The 22,372-nt window shown below is 36.9% G+C and overlaps 1 protein-coding gene and 1 non-coding gene across 3 annotated transcripts in view; both read right to left on the bottom strand.

Annotated features, from left to right (window-relative positions):
- Positions 1-22,372, bottom strand: part of MMS22L (MMS22 like, DNA repair protein) — a 120,762-nt gene that overhangs the window by 19,611 nt on the left and 78,779 nt on the right. For both annotated transcript variants that reach the window (XM_068985390.1, XM_068985389.1), the window contains exons 14-18: positions 17,917-18,110; positions 12,558-12,708; positions 10,497-10,648; positions 9,376-9,518; positions 3,612-3,771 (exon numbers count right to left, since the gene is read on the bottom strand). In XM_068985390.1, coding sequence (XP_068841491.1) covers positions 3,612-3,771; positions 9,376-9,518; positions 10,497-10,648; positions 12,558-12,708; positions 17,917-18,110 — 800 coding nt within the window. The remainder of the gene's footprint in view (positions 1-3,611; positions 3,772-9,375; positions 9,519-10,496; positions 10,649-12,557; positions 12,709-17,916; positions 18,111-22,372) is intronic.
- TRNAC-ACA (transfer RNA cysteine (anticodon ACA)) lies at positions 12,134-12,205 on the bottom strand. Its single transcript has one exon. It is a non-coding gene; the product is annotated as a tRNA-Cys (tRNA).

Genomic DNA, 22,372 nt, shown 5'->3' with positions numbered 1-22,372 from the left:
TCATCTTAGAAAAGCAAAAAAGATAAAATTCAAAGTCATTTCCATAAAACAGAAAGTTTAAAATTCAAGCTCTGAAGGAAAACAAAAATATGCTTAGAGATGAATATAGTTTTTTAAAAAAACAACAACCAATAATCACTTCTAAGAACAAACAGCAACATTAATCTTCTTTTGTAAAAGGAAATACAATAGTCAATCATAAGAAACACAATGCTCACTTAGCAATATTTTAAATAACGCTGGCCTGCTGCTCATTTTTCCAGTAGGTGAAAATCTTGAGGATGACAGCAGTGTAAGAAGAGCTCACATTCTAAACACATTAATACACTGGTAAGAGGAACTGTCATCATCACCAACATTTGAAATGATTCATATCACTCTTAAGTGTCACACAGGTATTAACTTATAAAGAGCAAGGACCTTCCAACTGAAAACGCCTCATCTACCCTCGTATTTTATCTTCTGCAATGGTTATAACACTGACGAAGACTTGAAATTTCATGAGTTCATAGAACGTAGAGATGATACATTTGTTTTACTGCTATCAAGCCCCTAATTGAAAGTTTCAGGAAAGAACATTCAAGGGCGTGTGGAACTAAAAATGCAAAGGAAAAAATTTTTAAGTAAAAAAATGGAAAAGGTTTCAATACACAGAGTAGCTTTGTAAGAAACCAAGTATTTTTCCTGGCTAAGAACTATTCCCACTCCAGTATTCTGGTGTGGAGAACTGCAAGGGGGTTGCAAAGAGTCGGAGAGGACTGAGCGACTTTCACTTTCACTTTGGTTTCCTTTGTAGCTCAGTCAATGAAGAATCTGCCTTCAATGCAGGAGACCTGAATTTGATTCCTGGATCTGGAAGACCTCCTGGAGAAGGAAATGGCAACCCACTCCAGTACTCTTGCTTAAAGAATCCCATGGACAGAGGAGTCTGGCAGGCTACAGTCCACGGTGTCGCAACAGTCGGACACGACGTAGTGACTAAACCACCACCAAGAACTATTACTTACTTACTGATAAAGCTGAAAATATAGGAAAACTGTGGGGAATATATTTCCACAATTGAAAGCCACAACACAAGAACTCTTATGTATTTACTTATTTTCTGCTGCTACTGCTAAGTCACTTCAGTTGTGTCCGACTCTGTGCAACCCCATAGACAGCAGCCCACCAGGCTCCCCCGTCCCTGGGATTCTCCAGGCAAGAACACTGGAGTGGGTTGCCATTTCCTTCTCCCATGCATGAAAGTGAAAAGTGAAAGCGAAGCCCATTCGTGTCCGACTCTTTGCGACCCCAAGGACTGCAGCCTACTAGGCTCCTCCGTCCATGGGATTTTCCAGGCAAGAGCACTGGAGTGGGGTGCCACTGCCTTCTCTGACTTATTTTCTACTCTATGTATATAAGAGTTCTTATGTATTTACTTATTTTCTATTCTACGTATATATTAAGCCTTAAAAAAAAAAGACAATTGAGATCATTATATATTTTTAGATGTAGTTAACAGAAAGCAACTTTGCTCATTTAGTAACACTACAAAATACACTACATAGTGTATAAATAAATAGACAGATTTATATTTAAGGTTATTAAGTTTTAGAAATATTTAGTTAATATATGTCATCCTCTACACTGGAGGATCTCTTTAACCACTATATCATCAGTTCCCAAATCAGTGCCTGATATACACTCAGTAAATGTTTTTATTTGTTGAGAATACAAGAAGATGATGGGAATAATAAGATATGGCCACTAACCATAAGCAAGTTTAAATTTTACTGAAGGCATATCAAGTACACAAATAATCCTAATAAATGGAAAGCTACCAAAAAAAAAAAAGTCAGAAGAGAAGGACAGGTGAAGCAGAGTCAGGGAGAGCAGGTCTTCCTGGGCTGGACAGTAAAGGGTCATGTGTAGAATTTCAATTTGAAAGATCAAAGGGGAAGAAGGATCCCAAGAGAGAAACATGATCAAAAGGAAAGTCATGGAAACAGAAAAGCCAGAGATATAAAGAATGGGGGGAAAAAAAGGATATAAAGGGAAGGAAAGTTGAAGACACTACTGAGAGATCAATCCTGCCTTCTCAGAAATTACCTGGAGACAATTAAGACCCCAGATGCCTTAGTCTGGAGTGATGCTGTCAGGAGTTAGTGCCTCCACTAGCAGCAGTGCAACTGAATAGCAGAGGCATTTATCCCCAGGGAGGAGCCAGCCAGGTAAACCAACTACCGAGGTTTAGGTGGTTAATTTTCTTTCACTCTAGATGATGTGACATCCCAACACACCCGAAACAGGTTCCAACAATTTGTATTTGCTCTTTCTCTGTTTTCTTCTAAACCTGTGTCCCTGTAAAAGACATCTGTTCCTAATTTCTGCTGACTAAATGGGCAACACTATAGCAGTGTACTCTATTCCCAGACTCTGAGGGCTAGACAAAGGGAAAGAATACCATATCCACTGGCCATTAAATAAAAAATCAAGCATGTAACAAAACAAAGCCACCCCCCCCCCCAGTTCTTCATAAGGAGAATGTCCCAGGTCTACATATCACCCATCCAAATAATTTTGCAGTTCTTGATAAGACAATCATGTATTTTGTAAAATAAAGACATCCTTCTAAAATCATACATTTAGCTTGGCAAAAATCCAACAGCAACTAATAAATTATAAGCCTAAACGCTGAAATACATGTTAATCTAAATTTTACTAAGTTAAATTTATAATAAATTCTCACTTATATTTTGCTCTAAAATTAAAATGACCAAATTGCTACTACTGCTTTCACTCCATCCTACATCATCAATATTTACACATTTTCACATTCTCCTTTATCTTTCACAACAAAGATAAAAGGTTTCAGACAGCCCAAATCAGGTTTATTCATATGTTCACAAGATCAAAGGGAAGAGATATAAGGTTTTGGCCACAGAGAAAAAAAATAAACTTAAATTCTGTATAAAAACTTCTAAGGAAATCCTTCTCATTTCTCTTTATCCAGTTCCTATTCTTGGTTAGCAACAAGGTTTTAGTGAACAAAGATATTCAAATTACTGACTTCCTAAAGAAGGATGACCTCTGTTGTTATAGCACAGACACAGAAGAAGATTTCTTTTCTTTTTGAAAGGAGAAAACATTGTGAGAAACAAGATTTGAAGCATAAATATTTTTTAGCACTATAATAAATCCTTTCCTGACCTCCTTCATACAGAGCAGACCATAAAAAATAGAAAGAAGTGATGGTTTTCTGAAGTTTTAAATTCTAACAAAGCATAGGTAAGTGTTGGGAAAAGGTTCATTTTAATTATGCAGGCATTCACAATGTGAATGATTTACAACAGACTATATCTGTAGCAAGCTGGAGTTGGTGTGTTTTTTGTATTGATCATAATTAACTTTAGTATTAACCAAACATAAGAAAAATTCTGAAAGGAGGTAGGGCAAGACATAGATACACTTGAAAGTCAACATGAATTACTTTAAACTAAATCACTGTCTTTCAGATTATTCTTAAGATTGTGTGGAGAGTAGTGACTTAGCCAGTGTATCAGTATATTCCTATCCATCATGATACCATAGGTTCAGTCTAGGGAAGTTTTAATAAAGTCAGGAATACATACCCATCATCGTATAAGTCAGCTGCAGCCCTGCACTGGAAACTTTTTTCCCCAAATAAGGTTTTATATATTTTAATATTTCACCAAGGTATTCTAAGGACTTTGTAACCATGGCAGATTTATCAGAAAATGTCTGCAGATTCCCGTAAGTTATACCAACAGCCTATAAATAAGAAAAAACATGATTTAGCATTCCAAGTTTTCTACAATACAGATTTTGAAAAATACAGATAATTTCTCTTTCTACACACACACATACATATTCCTTACATTTAAGCCTTCATCCTTAACTTTCCAATAAATGTTCACAGCAATTAAAATCCAGAAAAAAGAATTATCTTGCCTTTTATGATTAAAATAACGGCTAAAGGAAGAATAAAAAAAATCAGTTCACCAATAATTATGAATCAGCAGAATATTAGTTAAAGACACATGGAACTAATATACAAGAAGCTTATAAACAAATTTCCTATTAGGCATTAGGTGAGCCAAACAGATGGCTCACCATATTTCTACCACATAACTGGGAATTCTAAATCCGCAAATTTTGACATAAAAGACCTACTGGTGAGGTTAATCAACTCTTACAAGTCATACCTCCATAAATAAAGTTCAGCTTTGTGATATGAGTTGATTTTTCCCTCAGAATTTTGTTTATAAGCCAATAGTTGCCAGCTTAACTTTCTCAGAGGAAAAAAAAGGTACAAAGGGTAGAAATGGTAAAACGGGGAGGCAGAGAAGTGTGAGATGAGGTAGTAAAAGAATAATAACGAAGTCAGAAGAAGAAGGTAAATACGTGAGAGGCTAGTTGTGACAAGGTGAGAATAAGCAAGAGCTGAGAAGTCACAAAAAGAATCAAGAGAAAACTGGCTAGGGATGGGTGAGGTTTGAGGACAGTAGTAATGTTTCTAAGCCACTACTGACAACTTGCAATGAATTTCAATCACCCAAATTGGACCATGAATGGCACCAGTATACATGGTTATGCGGTTTTTCTCCTGAAGCTCTCAGAAGATAAGACAAAGGAAAGAAACCAGGTGGTTATACTGATCCAAAGTTGAAGGTTTAGAGCTGTAACCAAAAGACAGGGATGGGAGACTTTGAGTATGTCAGTTAAGAGTAGTTGAAATGAGGCCTCCAAGAGGTTTAGTTAAGGTAGATAGAGAAGAAAGTGAGACCATCAGAGGACACTGCACTTGGGAAAAAGGGAAAGGAAGGTCCTGATGAAGTCACTCAAAGAGCTGGAAGCAAAGTGATGACAGTCAGTGAACTTTCAGATGCACCAAGTGACGCCATGGTTCAGTGATTAGTCATGGGAGTGGATGGATGACAGCAGAAGTGAAGATTACTGAGACTATTGGAGAAGATTTGAAATGGGGACTCAAGATAAGTTATCCAAAGTGATATTAAAGTTAGCCATGTTGATGATAAAACGTAGAATAAGGGAAAAGATAAGAAACCTAGTGAACTTGAGTGATCAGGAAGTGAACAGATGAGAACAAAAGATATATACTCAACGAATCCCCTTTTCCATTTAGGTCTCTGCCCTTGGTTTTCTATACTTCTTTTCCTGGACCAGAAATTCTCAAACTTTTTGTCTCAGTTTCCTGTTATACACTTTAAAATTGAGGATCTTAAAGGGCTTATTATTATATTATTTGAACTATATCCATTGAAATTTATGATATTAGGAATTACAACAGAAAATTTCAAATTATATTTTTAAATTATAAACATGTTACTATAAGTAATATATTTTTAGTGAAAATAACTTCCTTTTCCAAAACAAACAAAAAAACATACTGAAAAGTGGATTTTTTTATATTTTTGCATATCTCTTTAATGTCTGTTCTAATAAAAGATAGTTATTCTCATATCTGCTTCTGAATACAATCTGTTGCAATATGTTGTAGATAAAAACAAATTAAGTCTCATAAATACATGTAGCTGGAAGAAGAAAAAATATTTTAATAAATTTTTCAGATAATTGTGGGCTTCCTTTTTGATACTGAAACTTGACAGGTGGTATTTCTTAAACATCAGTTGTAATATGGCATCCAAAGTCACTTTAATGCATATTCTGTACTCTGCTACATTAAAAGCCATTGGTCTATCCAGTGCTTTGAATGCATGTTTTCCACCCATGCATGCTTTCTAAAAAGTCTGTACTTGTTATCTGAAAAATTTTGGTTCCCAATTTGGAAAACCCATTTCACTGTCTTTTTTAAAAATCATATTTGTTAATATGACAAATAATTGTCATTTGTTAACACCAATGCTATTCAAAAGTCTTAAACTATCAAGAAGTTTTCAAGCTCCTGGTGGCAAATGTAAGTGTTCCAAAATTCTAATTTTCTTGAAAGCTTCGGAGAAAGCAACAGCAAGCCACTCCAGTACTCTTGCCTAGAAAATCTCAAGGACGGAGGAGCCTGGTAGGCTGCAGTCCATGGGGTCGCTACTAGTTGGACACCACTGAGCAACTTCACTTTCACTTTTCACTTTCATGCATGGGAGAAGGAAATGGCAACCCACTCCAGTGTTCTTGCCTGAAGAATCCCAGGGACAACGGAGCCTGGTGGGCTGCCGTCTATGGCATTGCACAGAGTCAGACATGACTGAAGCAACTTAGCAGCAGCAGCAAAAATGCTGTCTTTGAAGTGATTTCAAAGTTGCTTTCTTTGAAGGGATAGGCTCATTTTCAAGAAAATATTTGCCAAATACTCAGGTCTGAATAACCATATTTTGTCAGTTGTTCTTTCATGATAAAGGTGTCCGTTCAGCATGCAACTCAATTACATAAGTGTTTCTTATTTAAACAGTCTTTCTTCGGTGTGCAGCAAATGTACTTTAAATACACTTCCTATCATCATTCGCAGAATACAAAAAGGGCATGTACTCAAGTGTCAAAATTTATTAAAATCAATAACTTTATGGCTTCATTAGTGATATTCTTAAGGGAACTGGCTTTTCTCCCCCCATGTGATTGCATGGCCTTGAAAATTATAATGATGACTAGTATAATCTTGGGCAATCCAGACCACGGTATTACGTTTAGGCATTCTCATTTTGTCCATTTCCCTGAACTTCTCAGGGCCACATGAACAAAACAGATGAGATAACCTGGGAACAGCTGAAGTGCTGTCTTGATGGCTTAAGAATTTCTATCCCAAGGGGTGGGAAATGGAATCCTTTTACTGGCCAGAAAGAGAGATTACTTCCATTGAGTATCTTCTACATGGCAGGCAGAGGGTAAGCTATATACTTTTGAGCTCACAGAACCCCTGAAAATTACTGACTCCTAAAAGTCTCTGAAAAGACTTCTGAGAAAACCAGTGCCCTAGATTTCAGTATTTCTCTAAGTTTAGCCTTAACCTCTCCAAATTATGAGATGTGTATTTTTCAATGCCTTGACTATCCCTACTTTCATGCCATGCTATCGTTTCTCTGCTAAGAAGAATTAACATAGCAGGTCCCAATATCACTATCTTTAAAAGGCTTATATGCAAGGTTGGCCCTTGGTTGGTTTTTGGAACCTTAAGATATTTTTCCCCCATCATTTTCTGATAAGAATGGCTCACTGTGCTTCAACAGTTTGTGCAACCAATACAGTTATGCTGGGTATCTGCTTTCCTTCTAAGAATCTGGATTTTTAAAAGTGCTGAACAAACAGGGCCTAGGTGGCCAGCCCCCATTTAAAAAACCCCCCAAAACCCTGGGCACTCAAGTCATTTAAGAGTTACCCCAGTAAAGAATTTCCCAGGTGCTCTCACAGTTCCTTGCTGAAAGAATTAAGGATGTCCAGGGTAACATCACTAGAAGAGGAATCTTGGAAGCTGTGCTTGGTTACTCCAGATGTCACCCATGTACCTTTTCTCTTTGCTGACTGTACTTCGAAAACTTTCACTGTGATAAGTCATAGACCAAAGTACAACTATATGCTGAGTTCTGTGAGTCATAGCATGTGGTGGGGGAGAGAGGTTCCTGAGCACCCCCTGACACAATTTCAAACTAAACAGGTTTAAAATTGGGCTTCTCACCTACTATGGCCCCATCCTAAATCATGATCTCTGCTTAAGGTCATCATTCTTCTAGTTAAACACAGTATTTCCTAATCATTCAAAGAAACCCTAGTTCAATCTTCAATTCCTCCTAAATCCCACTAGTTTCTGGCCATTAGTGCTCCTGAGCCTTTAATGTACTCCGTACTCTGTTGTTACCAATTTTCTTTACGTCATTTGATCAAATCAGACCTACTTAAAAATTTATAAACCTGTTCATAATAAAATCTAAACTTCTTATATCAAGACGCTCTGAATTCTTAACCTGCTGATTCACCTATCAACTAATTGGCACTTATCATATACTATCTTATATTATTATTTTAATCTCTGGGCATGTCTGGTATTCTCAGACAAGTAAAAGTTCACTAAGATCAAGGACTAGTTCTTTTGGTTCTTCAAGTCCCTAAGAAATCTTCGCTTAATACTATCTAGCATTTAGCGAATAACTATAATTTAGTGAGTGGTGCAAGAGCAATTAAGTTGGATAGGATTAAATTAGGAGAGCCTTTGAGTATGATCGGCAGGGTGCTTGACTTTTACATTCTTTTCTGGTCCAGGATGGTCCCTGGTAAAGATGTTTAATTACAGATGGAGATTCAATCAACAACGAAAGAAAAGGCTCCAGAGACATGTGTATCTTACATTTGCATATAATGAAGATTCCCTGGAGAAGGGATAGGCTACCTACTCCATTATTCCTGGGCTTCCCTGTAAAGAATATGCCTGCAGTGTGGGAGACCTGGATTCAATCCCTGGGTTGGGATGATTCCCTGGAGAAGGCAAAGGCTACCCACTCCAGCATTCTGGCCTGGAGAATTCCATGGACTGTATAGTCCATGGGGTTGCAAAGAGTCAGATACAACTGAGCGACTTTCATATTCACTTTCACTATACCATTATGAAATATTTTTAAGATTAATACGACATCTCTAACTGTTTTACAATTGTATTTTAACTTAATGAAAACCAATGGGAGAATTCACATTTATGTAAAGAGCTTATGGGTTGTAATGATTTTCATTGCAGTTAATATCAACCACTGTGGGAAAATAAACCAAGTTTTACTGTGAATAGCTTACAAAAACACTAATCCAAGCACATTAACAACCTCAATTAGACTATAAAACAAAGACTATCATGTAAGATAGATCCCTACAAAATTAATAATTAAAAGTAAAATGTTGACTGGGACTATTTATTACAGAGACAAAACAAATGGATTAGATTTTAAAGCCCCAACCATGTTATGGATATGAAGTAGTTGGTGCTTATGCTGAATACACACTAAAATTTTACTGTAAAATTTACAGTTTGTTACAGGGCGGTAAACATTAAGTTGGAACTATTATGCACCATATATAAGGAGAGTTAAGTACCTAAAGAATATGGTTATCCAGCAATTTTAGCAATAAGATACTCCTATGATTCCGATCAGATTTGGAGTAAGGTTTTTATATGGCATTCTTTACTCTTATTATTTTTCATTAAATGTAATTCCTCTGCTGTCCTCAAGAATGAATTATATGCTCTATCTTAGATTCACAATTCTATTCCTCCAGAATTTTATAATAGCAGCAACCAATAATATGATTCAGTTGAAAATAACTCATTTTATAGAAAAACAAAATACATAATGAACACTTCAGGATTTTTGGAAAAATAATTGTAACTGATTTGGACAATTGTATTAATGAATAAAACAGTACCTCAAAGAACCGAACAAGTGCTTTTTTAGGATCTTCTGGGATGGGTAAATATTCAACTTGAGACTTTGAGAAAATATTCTTTACTTCTGATAGGTTAAATAGCAACCTTGTCAGTTCAGTCAACTGTTCCATGTAGTCCTTTTCTGTCAAAATAAATTATATTTATATGTTTATGATATAAATTTGTTATTTATATATATGTGTGTGTACACACACACACACACACACACACACACACACACACACGACTGGAGTAGGAAACAGCAACCCACTCCAATATTCCTGCCTGGGGAATTCCATGGACAGAGCCGCCAGGTGGGCTATATAGTCCATTGGGTCACAAAGCGTCAGACACAACTGAGCACATGCATGCACGCACACAGGGGAGAGCAGAGAATGGAGCATTCTTCGTTTGTTTTAAATGATTTAAAATTTAAATGATTTGTTTTAAAATTAAAATTTCTACATTATTAAAAGCTAAGTTTCTCTCACTACAGGAAGGCTTTATTTAAAAACAAACAAACATTTACTTGTGAACATCTTAGTCCCAAAAGTTATTAATGTAAAGCCAAGTGATATAATAAAATATAAAAGTAAATGTGGAGCATGTTTTCAGTCCAGCCTTTCCAAGATTTACACCTGGCCGTAAACCATAGCTTTAGGAAAAGGAAAATGCATACGCTCCAGACAACCAGAACAGTATGGAATATTAAAAAAAAAAAGAGTTACAAGGAAAAGGAGGAAATTATTCATAATTGGATATTTTTCTTTATAGGGTGTTCACAGTATGATATCTGGTTATTTACTTCCTATCTCCACTTTTTTTTTTCTGATCAGTTTCTTCAAGGTAAAAAAAATAGCTTGTCACCTAAGAGCAAATTTTTGTTCCAAGCTTCCAAGGAAATAAGTTCTTTTATCTTTACAGGAGAGAAATTCATCATATACAGTAATGGGAAAATATCAAGAAAAAAGAAACAGACTGCAAATGGAAATAAACTTCTGTTCATATTAATACCTACAAACAAATATATTTTTAAATCTTTTCTATTAATTTATGTAACAAAACAGGAAATTCTAAACATACTTAGCAATCCAGAAAGCAAAACACTTGCAGTACTTACCAACTGCCTGTTCAGGATTTATATCAATGAATGAGTCATCTGGCACATGAAGGTTTTTTACATACATTTGCAAAACGCAACGGATCCATGATCTTACAGTTAGGGCTTGAAAAGATACGCAGCCTGAACAAGAGAGTACTTCACATAACATGCTGTAAAAATAAGTTGATGAATATTAAAAACAGAAACCAAAACAAAACCCTGACAATGTGTTCCCTAAGTACAGAGACTCTGAAATAAAACATTCTAATACTCCCCAGTTTTTGGTCTCATGTATCTTACAAACACGAATGCAGACATGCTCTGCTGAAAATAAACACTACAGATACCACAAAATATTTTAGACAAACATTCTTGTTTTCACTTATAATGCCCTAATTTTAAAATTTTCCTTTTTCCACTGGTGGCATACATATGACTTGTGCCAAGGGAGAGACATGGTTAAAATTAGAAAAACAAGGAAGAGGTTTAAGTAGCTTTGTGTGATGATACTGAAGGAAGTGGCAAGCACAATAAAAAACAGTGGCCCTTAAGAGTAAAACAGAGAAGTGGTCATGACCATATACAGAAGAAAAAAGATAAAATACATTTCTACGAGGGTCTCCCAACCAATCCAATCCCCATCCCTTCCTTCCCCGCCCCCCCACCCCGCCCACAGGAACTCCAAAATAATATCTGAACAAGGGTTTTTTAAATTATTTTACAAAGTCAAAGGTCTGGCTTAATCTGATTTCTAATCATTTTATAAGAGAGGATGGGGATAGTCTTAACCTAATTATAAATGTTATGTAAAGTTAAGACACTTAAAAAAATACATAAATCATAACTCTGTAAGTACTATTTTCAAATACTCTGAATACACATTTTCATAAAAAAAGAGAACACAAAACAGAACTCAGATGGGTTGTTTATTACCTATACATCCTCCCAACGCTACTTAACATCTTTGCATTTCACTTCAGTTGCTTCATTTCAGTTAGTCCTTCCTTGCTGCTAACATACCAATATTATTTTAAAAACAAATCCTTCAAGATAATTTCAGCACAAGTATTTAACAAATAATATAAACAAATGTTTGTTGTCATCAAAGAATTCTTAAGCTGGAAAGGATCCTAAAAGTAATCCAATTGAAGTTGAACTCCCTTACTGTGTAACTGAAAGCTAGTGAGAAAATGATTAATGACTATGCTTAATGAACTTCTTTTTAAGAAGAATACCTCTCTTCATTTTCACTGACTGGCAGCTGCAACCAGATCAACACTGGTCTCTTAGGTTTGTGTCTTCATCTTCCCTTATCTTGATATTCTTATTTGAATCACCCTGATTGTTCTATACCACTTCTATTACCGACTGTATATTTTTTTCTGCTGGGGTTCCTCAGATCTTACGTAATGCAGACACTTAAAAGTCATGGAAATCAAAGTTCAAGGTGATGACGTCTTTTGTTCATCGCTGAACAAAAGTCAGATCTTTAAAAACCTAGTGTGACGAGGAAAAGTGAAGAGTGAAAGTGAAGTCACTCAGTCGTGTCCGACTCTTTGTGACCCCATGGACTGTAGCCTACCAGGCTCCTCCCTCCATGGGATTCTCCAGGCAAGAGTAGTGGAGTGGGTTGCCATTTCCTTCTCCAGGGGATCTTCCCGACCCAGGGATCGAACCTGGGTCTCCTGCATTGTAGGCAGACGCTTTAACCTCTGAGCCACCAGGGAAGCCGAGGAAAGCTACCATTAAACTACAACTGTGATAATAAAACAGTGTCTTACAGATTTAGCAATATTAACTGTATAATTTCTTTCACAATGGTGAGTGTAAAAGATCATTTCAGGAGGAGGTTAAGGCAGTCCTATAAAAACCATTTTGACAAAGCAGCAGCAACATTGATTTAAGAAGTTTCCTACTATTAATACAGTCAAAATGTGGATACACAGAAAAGCAACAAACTGTCCAAGTGAAAGCATATATAGCAAAGATCAGTTTTTATTTTGGAAATGCTCACCTTCCTTGTGAACTAATCTACTGTGAGTTTATTTTAATGTGTACACCTGAAATAAAAACACTTACCTATTTTGTAGGAAATGACTTAAATATCTGGCTACAACTTGGGGCCAGATGATATCATCCCAACCAAAGAGTTGTATCATTGATGTAACTGGCTGAGGCTGAAGATCTGATGGGGCTGTGCTGGGCAAGTCCATCGCCAGCAAAGTAAAATCTAGATTTAGAATGAGAGAAACTTACAGTGAAAATGTAAAAAAAAACCCACTATCTCCCTTAAATTATGTTAATAGTGATTTTTTTTAAAAAATCAGCACTAAACAGTAAATGTCACATTTTAGAAATGTATAACAGAAAGCTAAAACTGAACTAAATTCATATTGTCAAAGAAATTTCTGTGCTGATTATCTGCATCTCCAAGAAAGGGTCTGGATAAATCTGTCTCAGCATCATCACAATGCATCCATTATAGAAAGGCCCTTCAAATGGTAAATTAGAAAAAAAAAAAACATTTGTTTATTGATTCACTGCAGTCACTTCTCTTGTTGTGGAGCACAGGCTTTAGGGAGCAGGAGCTTCAGTAGTTGCAGTTCCCTGGCTCTGGAGTGCACGCTCAATAGTGGTAATGCACAGGCTTAGTTGCTTCAAGGCATGTAGGATCTTTATAGATCAGGGACCAAACCCATGTTACCTGCCTTGGCAAAGGATTCTTTATCACTGAACCACCAGGAAAGCCCTCAAATGGCAAATTCTAAACGTGATGGCTCTGCTAAAGAGCCTCTCTCACTCAAATAATCCATTACCAGAAATAGTTCTAGCATCCACTCTTTTCCAATCAAGTTAATTTACTCATCCTACCACAGACACGACTGAGTGATTTCCACTTTCACTGACCACAGATGAAGAGCTCTCACTCACCAAGAACACTGGACATTTTCTTCTAGTAAACAGTGATTTCCTACAATCAATGATTCTCAACTTCCCTAAGAACTCAAAAAGCCTAGGAACCAGAATTTCTTAGATAGCTGTGGTAAACAAATAGACTTTATTTTGTGATTTCCTGGGATTCCCCAACCTAACTTGCAGTACTTCAATTTCTGTGCGTGTGGACTCAGTCGTGTCCGACTCTTTGCAACCCCATGGACTGTAGCCCACCAGGCTCCTCTGTCCGTGGGATTCTCCAGGCAAGAGTACCGGAGTGGGTTGCCATTTCCTTGTCCAACATTAATTTATGTTGATCAATAAATTATTTATTAAGCACTGCCTCCTGTAATGCTCCCTGAAATGGTGGCTGTTTGTATCTTCCCACACTCTCATACACTGGACCCACAGAGGGTGAGCAACTTCTGGTCCACACTGCTGCTTCTAGACCATTCTCCCTTCCTCCTCTTGAAAACCTCTGGCTCTGAGTCTCAGGTCATGAAATTACACCAACGCTCTCTTCATTACACCTGTCTACTATTCCCTCCTTTGCCACCTCTCATTCCTTCAAGACTGTAGCTTACGATCCTCCTTTCTAACTGCAGTCCTATCATAGTTGTTGATGATTTTTTTTTCCTCCCGGTCTCTTGGCCTTGAACTTCTCACCTTCAGTGAGGCTATCTTCCACTGCTTTAGCCACTCACTCCCATGGTGATAACAGAGAACCTGACACTGCCCATAAGTACAATACCACTGAAATCCCTACTTTGAAGACCCCTCTTTCTGGCACCAAATCAGCTTTCCAACTCTCCTCCTAGGTTCCCAACCCCTCCAGCAATCCTTTGATTCCACCAGGACCTACGATTCATTGGTCCTACAACATTCCCTAGGTTCCTCACTGACTCTGTGCCTTCCTTTCCCCTTTCAGGCAACTTGACTGAACGTGCCATCATTATACTCATTTTCATATACCATCAATTCCCTTGCCTCTTACTTGATTCACTGAACTTGCCTGGAAAAAAACACCATCTGTTTAATTACAGTTCTTCTTCTTCTCCCTACAGGCACCTATGACCAGTATTAAGTGACCAGTGAACAACCATGTAGCCTGATCACACTTTAAATTTATGACTACAGGTGGTAAGCGGTCCTTAGAGCTGGCCACCATTCCTACCATATTTCCCTAGCCCATTTGGTCTTTCATTCTCTTAGAGGATTACTGCATACCTTCTCTCCTCTCTCCACCATCAGTCAGCATCTCCTCCCCATCTTCATTTTCAGTTAATGACTTTTACTACTTCATGGAGAAATGAGAAGCATCAGAAGAGAACCACCACATCTACTCTGCCACCTCCAAGTGGACCAATTTACTCTGCCTTCTCTTCTGCTACCACAGAGGATCTGAGGCCAAGTCCTCAATGAGATCCTACTTCTCCTGGGCATTAAAACACAAATGACTCTCTTGCAGCATCAAGTTTTCTCTCACTCCTATATATTCCTGTCAGCATTATAAATATGCTAGAGTTTCTCCCATGTTATTTAAAAAAACAAACAAACAAAAATAAACCCTCCTTGACCCCACCTCCCTCTCCAGCTAACATCCCAGTTTTTTCTACTTCTTACAGTGTGTGTGTGTGTTAGTCACTCAGTCGAGTCTGACTCCTTGCGACCCCATGGACTGTAGCCTGTCCATGGAATTCTCCAGGCAACAATACTGGAGAGGGTTGCCATTTCCTCCTCCAGGGCATCTTTTGACCCAGAGATCAAACCTGGGTCTGCTGCATTGCAGGCAGATTCTTTACCATCTGAGCCACCAGGGAAGCCTCTTTTAGTGGTGATACTCAAAAAGATTTACTTAAGTTTGCAGCGAGAAGAAGTTCTTGCATTTTCTCTTGGATATCTTTACTGGGCCTTTGCCTCTACCCATTACAGCAAAAAACTAGTGACCTTTGTCCTACTACATCCAATGACCAATTCTCAGGCCTCATCCTAACTGACCCATTAAACACATTCAAAATGTTGATCACTATTCCTTCCTTAAAATGCTCTGTAATTTGGTTTCCATGGCACTACACTTAATAGGTTTTCACATCACCTCACTGGTAATCCTTTGCAGTCTCCTTTCTTGGTTCCTTCTAATCCTATAAATCTGAACATGGGAATATCCTGGGCCCTGTCTTCAAACTTCTCTTTTTACTACTTACTCTGTTAGTAGTCTGATCCAGGTCACAGCTTTATAAGACAATTTGTACGTAAATAGCTTCCAAATTTAAATCTCCAGCTTGGACCTCTTCCCTGAAACTCAGGTTTATTATCCAGGGGTCTACTCAACATCCCTACTCAGATTTTAAGGGACATATATAAATATATATGTATCTCCCAAGTCAAAATCCCAGTCTTCGCTCATATAAATTTCTTCCTGCCACAATCTTTCTTATCTCAAACGAGGGTTTCTCCTTTCGTCTATTTTGCTTACCATATCAACCCCACTTAGAAAATTCTGTCAGCTCTACTTTCAAACTGGAAATCTGACCACTTCTCACCACTTCCACTGCTCCCACTGCAGCCCCAGCTGTCCATCTCTAAGCTGTTACAAGAGTTCTCTATGTGACCTCCCCACCTCTCGATAGTCTCATCTGCCCAGCAGCCAGAGCAATCATATCACCTCTCTGCTCAAGACTTTCTAGTCTCAGGGTAAAAGTGAACATTTTTACAACTATGTATAAGGCAGAAGAGAAAGCAGTTCTACATACCCTGTGGATTGCGTCTCTGACTACTCTTTCTCCCTTTCTTATGCAACAAGAGCTTTGATGGCTTCCATGTAGTTTCTCTGAACACACCAGACATGCTCTTGCCTCTGGATTTTTGCATAGCTCATATCTGCATAGCCGCATATCTCACCTTCTTCGGGTCTTTGCTCAAATGATCCCTATACAAGTTTTCCGGGCAACTCTTATTTAAAATTTTAACTTGCCTGTGATCTTTCCTTGTGCTTAATAGTTCAGTTGTGTCCTACTCTTTGTGACCCCATGGACTGTAGCCCGCCAGGCTCCTCTGTTCATGAGGATTCTCCAGGGAAGAATACTGGAGTGGGTTGCCATGCCCTCCTCCAGGAGATCTTCTCAACCCAGGGATCAAACCCAGGTTCCCTATCTCTCTATCCTTTTCTATATTTTTCTTTTTCTCCATTTATCATCATCTGACATATTACACATTTTACTTACCTATGTTCTCTTCCTTCCATAAGAACGTGGAGCTTATGCATGAAAAAAGGAATTGTAGTTCTTTTTTTCCCATTGATAAATCCCCAATGGCAAAGTATTCATAAACTATTTTTTAATGCAGGAAATTTTGCCTTCTGTCTTTACTTCAAAACAAACCGCAAATCCACATATATTTGCTTTATATCTATATTACTATTTATTTTCAGGACCTAAGACAGTACTGACTAAAGTTTATCATTTTGGTCATTAAGTGCGAGTTGGGACGATGAATGGTAGAAAGATAAGTCATATTGACTAGTAATGACTGCTTTGGTTAAACTGAAAGTCAGTATTTTCACAGACATTCCAGTGGTTGCAAAAGCACTGCCCGGCTTAGTTCTCCAATCTATATATCGCTGTAAAGTCTTAATTATGGAAGCACTACCAAAATTCAAAATCTTTTCAAATGTATATTATGAAGTCTTTTATGTAATGCTTTTAGCTCAGTTTTCCTTATTCACACTAGGGTAAAATAAACCTTGGTTTAGAGCTTAGGTTTTTAAAAGCATTTACATTTAAATACATTAAACATCTTCTTAAAAACCACATTTAAATACATGTAGTCACCATATTGATCTCTATTCCAGTACTTCTTAACATACGTTGGATAAGATATCCCTTTGAAAAAGATAAAGACTTCTTGTTAGGAAAGTGCATATGTGAATATATATATTTAAATTCTTGCCTATAATTTCATCTGATTCAGAGTCCATTAAAGTCTAAGGACATGTCTATAGGCTAATAATCAAATTAAGTAAAAATTACAACCTAAAATAGAATCTAACATAAGTCTGAACAGTAACATTCTATGTACTCCATGTCATTCTGATCTCATCAGCTTTATGTTGAAGGGTAATTCATTCCATCTCTTTTTGCTGTTTATTCAATTTCATATTTTACTAGGTATCTGCACATACAATCTGAAAATAAACGACCTGAACTAGAAGTCAAATGCTGCTTTACTTTCCAAATAATGCATGAATAAGAAAAGCTCATGTATATACAGTATTTTTAAGGTTAAAAATGATCTGTTTAGCAAATCATCACTTAATTTTTACTTTTACTAACAGGAAAATAATAAGCCAAAGAATCCTAATTTTAAAATACATAATTCTTTTCTTCCTGGTTGTCAAAATATTTATTGCACTGTAATAAAGTAAGAGTTTGCTACTAAGCAAACAGAAGAAAAACTGACAGAGTCTGCAAAATGAGAAACTAATTGGCAAATTAAGAACGCTGACCTGCGGCTGCATCCGCGAGTTGTGAGAGAGGCACTATCTGCGACATTCTCTGACTCTTCAAAAATGAAAAGAAATGCCTCCATAGTGCACTGGCAACTGCAGCAAGGTGGCGCTCTTTAGTTGATAATGAAGACTGCACAATGAGGTCCCCATTCTCCCTTTGAAGTTCCTGACACAATTGTTGATGCATACTCCTAAAAACAATAAATAAAAATACAGCTAACACCCAACAAACAAATACAAAATTTTTCTTTAAATACATTTTGGGGTTTTAACATTTACACCATGTGAAAACTGAAGGACAGGTCTATCTAATTAAAACCTTTATGCCAAGACATTATGCATTTCTGGTTATTTGATGGATGAACGATGGCATATTAAGTACCTTAATGTTAATGTTAATTACTAATGTCAAGCATTAATTATATGCTTTTTAATATGTCAGATCCAAATGAGAAACAGGCAGCTTCAAAATGAAGGTTTGCATTTTGCAACTCGCTATGACAAGTGATTTTACTTACAATCTAGACATAAAAACAAAATTTTAAGCCACTTCTTCTGTGAGCTTTAGGTTATGATGTACCAAGAGGAAAGTATTTATGGCTTATATGTGATATTTTAAATTAAAATACTTTCCTTGTTTAGAGCAGACATAGACATTAAGCTAGAATATAAAACTGTGCTAGATACATTATTAGTCATTTGGTCCAAAAAGACCCATAATCATTTTCACATGGTAGAAAATAATAAAATCATTCTTCTCCATAAATCAGTAAAACATGAATTCAATGCTGCCTCAAGTTTTGATTTGTCATTTACTCACTTTTCCTATGGAAAATTGAGACATCTCTAAGACCTTAACAGAAACACAACAGAGGTGAATACCGAAAGATTTTTCTAGTGATCTGGAACAGAAGACATTAATGCAATATGCCCAACAATTAATAATATTATTTAAAACTAAATGTGCAACTGTGATGTTATTCCTGTTTCTGTATATATAACTGTAATCTTATTTCTATTTCTGTATATATAACTGGCATCTCAATTGAGTAGACACAAATGCATAAACAGCATCCTTAGATTTGTTTTCAATTAAAGAGCAAACAGTGAAAATTAACCACTGGAGCTAAGCCAGAATACTTCCTTTGACAGTAGCAGTATTCCATTAAGAAAAATGACTAGTACTTTAAAAAAAGAAGAAAAACATTCCTGATGCTTTAAATGAAATGCTTCATCAAGACGAAGTGGACACTCAATATAACTATATAAAATATGGAACTAACTAATGCACAGATCTAAAGCAATTCCACAAAAAGATCAAAACTGGTGGCAAGACCACATCATCGTATTTTTCACATAACTACACAAAAGTAAAGATTTTAAGTATAAGTTATGTAACATTAGGACTCTATGTCTCTCTACACTGGAATTCTTGGATAACTATGAGACACAGCTTAATGCTACTTGCAGTACAGGGGGCAGTTCAAAATACCTGGAGAAAGAACATCGTAGTAAGCAAGTTTCATAAAAACTAACCAAATATCTGCTATGTCCTCTTCCTGTAAAACTTGCCTGAGATGCTTTCAACGTGAACTAGTGGCTAAAGATTATTTCAGGCCCTTTAGCTTTGAGTAAGATGAATATCAAACCACTAAAATCCATTTGGCAACTAACTCAATTGCCTGTATCAACAAAGCAAAATTCATGGGTACATTTCAAGACACTGGAGTCCAAGTGAAATAATACCACCATTTGCAAAACCCATCTAAAGCTTTTTCAAGTATATTGGTCTCAAAGGATAATAAATAATTTACTATACTTGGGTAGGACGGATTTTACTATTTCTAAATAAAATAAGCCATTTTATTCACTCTTTAAAATCGATTCTCCAGGAAGCGGTATCATTTCTGATCATCCTTTACGAAGCTGGAAATTCTTTAACTAAAAATCACAACAATTCTATGAGATGGGTGTCACTAATCCTCTTTATAGAGGATAAAGATGATAATGATATCCCCAAAGGTCACATGGCTAAGAAGAGCTGGCCCCATAATCTGAATCAAAATCTGACTCTGAAGTCCATACTTTCCCTTATACACTAAGACACACACCCTTTAACACTAAGACATGCATGTGTGTGCACTCACACACACACACAATTAAAACACTGATCAATTTTCTTCTCTCCCTACTTGGATTGAAGAAATTTTACTAAGTCTAAGAAAAGAAGCTGGACAAGCCACGTGTAGCTTTGCTTTGTAAAGTGGTAGGGATGTAGGTTTTAAGTAGAAGACTGACTTTAAAATCATTTTGGAAATATACATGCATAACCAGCCCACTTATGTTCTAAAAGATCCAATATAGCAGAAAAAAAAAATCTGCTGAATGTCAAGCATTTAAATTGCATCTATTTAAATTGCAGCTTTCACAGAAACAATAGCAACATCTAGCATTTACTAGTACTTACCATGTGCCAAGAACCACACTAGAAGTTTGTAAGCACTGTTTCTTACCCTATGAGGTAGGTATAATTATGATTCAAATCTTATAAATAAGGAAATTGAGGCAACAGAAGTAGCTTGTGTTGGGTAAAACTGCTGGTTATTAGCAAAGCCACTCAGAGCTGTGTGACCTTAAAAAAATGAGTAACCATCCAAATTTCATTTTCTAAAGAGTTAAAATTAGGAAAAATCATTTATCATCCACCTACCAAGGTTACTGTGAAGATTACATGTGAAGAATAACATCCTCAAAAGTGTTCAGGAACCTGTCAGTACACTGTAGTTGTTTAGTCGCTAAGTTGTGCCAGACTCCTTGAGACTCCATGGGCTATAGCCCACCAGGCCCCTCTGTCTATGGGATCTCGAAGGCAAGAACACTGGAGTGGACTGCTATTCCTTTCTCTGGGGTATCTTCCTGACCTAGCGATGGAACGTTCATCTCCAGGGTTGACAGGCAGATTCTTTACCATGGATCCACCTGAAAAGCCCATTGCTACACTATGGAAATGCCCAAACTTGTACTTACCTAGTTATCCAGGTTTTCGTATGCTTCTGTTTTATTAATAGCTCTGGTATCCTGCTTCTTTGGGCTTACCTTCTTTAGTTCAAGCACTTTCCTGATCCTGTACATAACTGTTCTTGTTCTCCACTTTCCAAGATTTGTTTTCCTATTCTTATTTCCATGTTACTTTTTGTAGTGATTTTATATATCTCACCCTCCCACCTCCCCATCCTCACAAAGACATACAAATATACTGAGGCATCTATTAATATGACTGGTAAGAGCTAACAGAAAGCAAGGGGGTTAACAAAAATTAATAACTGAATTCCTTTTTTTAAGTTCTACTTCAAAGCCTGCCAACTTCAATCTACATCAGTGAAAAATATAATGGGAAGCTCTAAGTTAAAAAAAGGTTGTTCTAAACCACTATGAGTGATGATTTCAAGGGTCTGATGAATGTAACTAAATAAACTGGATGGGAATCAGGATACTCTACCATTTTTAGTTTCAATTAAATTTACTAAAAAAAAAAAAGAAAAACCTTAGGTACTTTGGATCTTCTTGTTATTCTTATTCACATCTATAAAATAGGGCTATAATCTGCTTTACCACCCAGAAAGAATATAAGATAACCAAACTAGTGAAATTACCAGAAAGCAAACAAACAATCCCCCAAAAACAAGGTTTTAAAGCTGGAAGGTATCTTAAAAATCATTTAATCCAATCCTGTCTTCAAAAAATAAAAACAAAAATAAAACAAAAACAGATTCTAGGTATAAAGACAATACTGCAAAGTCTCACTAGAAGATAATGAGAACTTGCTGCTGCTGCTGCTAAGTCGCTTCAGTTGTGTCTGACTCTCTGCGATCCCACAGACCACAGCCCACCAGGCACCCCCGTCCCTGGGATTCTCCAGGCAGGGAGATGCAACAGGTCAGAAACCAGGCTGGTGAGTAGTAGCCCAGGAATATCCTATAGCGACTCCCTGGAATGGGGCCTCTATGTATTTGTGTGTACATGGACAAGGAGGTGAGTGGGTGGTAATGACTGAGCGAATATGTGAGGTCAAGGCAAGGAGTTTACTGGCTGTTTTGACTATTAAGCAATGATTAAAAAAAAAAAAAAAAAAAAAGCCCAGTACTGGCAATCATACTTCTGGTCATATATAATGCACCACTGTATGCAGGACAAGAAGCAACGGTAAGAACCGGACATGGAACAAAGGACTGGTTCCAAATTGGGAAAGAAGTACATTAAAGCTGTATATTGTCACCTTGCTTATTTAACTTTTATGCAGACTACATCATGAGAAATGCCAGGCTAGATAACTCACAAGCTGGAATCAAGATTGCTGGGAGAAATACCAACAACCTCAGATATGTAAATGATACCACTGTAAAAGCAGAAAGCAAAGAGGAACTAAACAGCCTCTAGATGAAAGTGAAAAAGG

Source organism: Capricornis sumatraensis, chromosome 13 (assembly GCF_032405125.1).
Source record: "Capricornis sumatraensis isolate serow.1 chromosome 13, serow.2, whole genome shotgun sequence".
NCBI lineage: Eukaryota > Metazoa > Chordata > Mammalia > Artiodactyla > Bovidae > Capricornis > Capricornis sumatraensis.
This window is presented reverse-complemented; position numbering and strand designations above follow the sequence as displayed.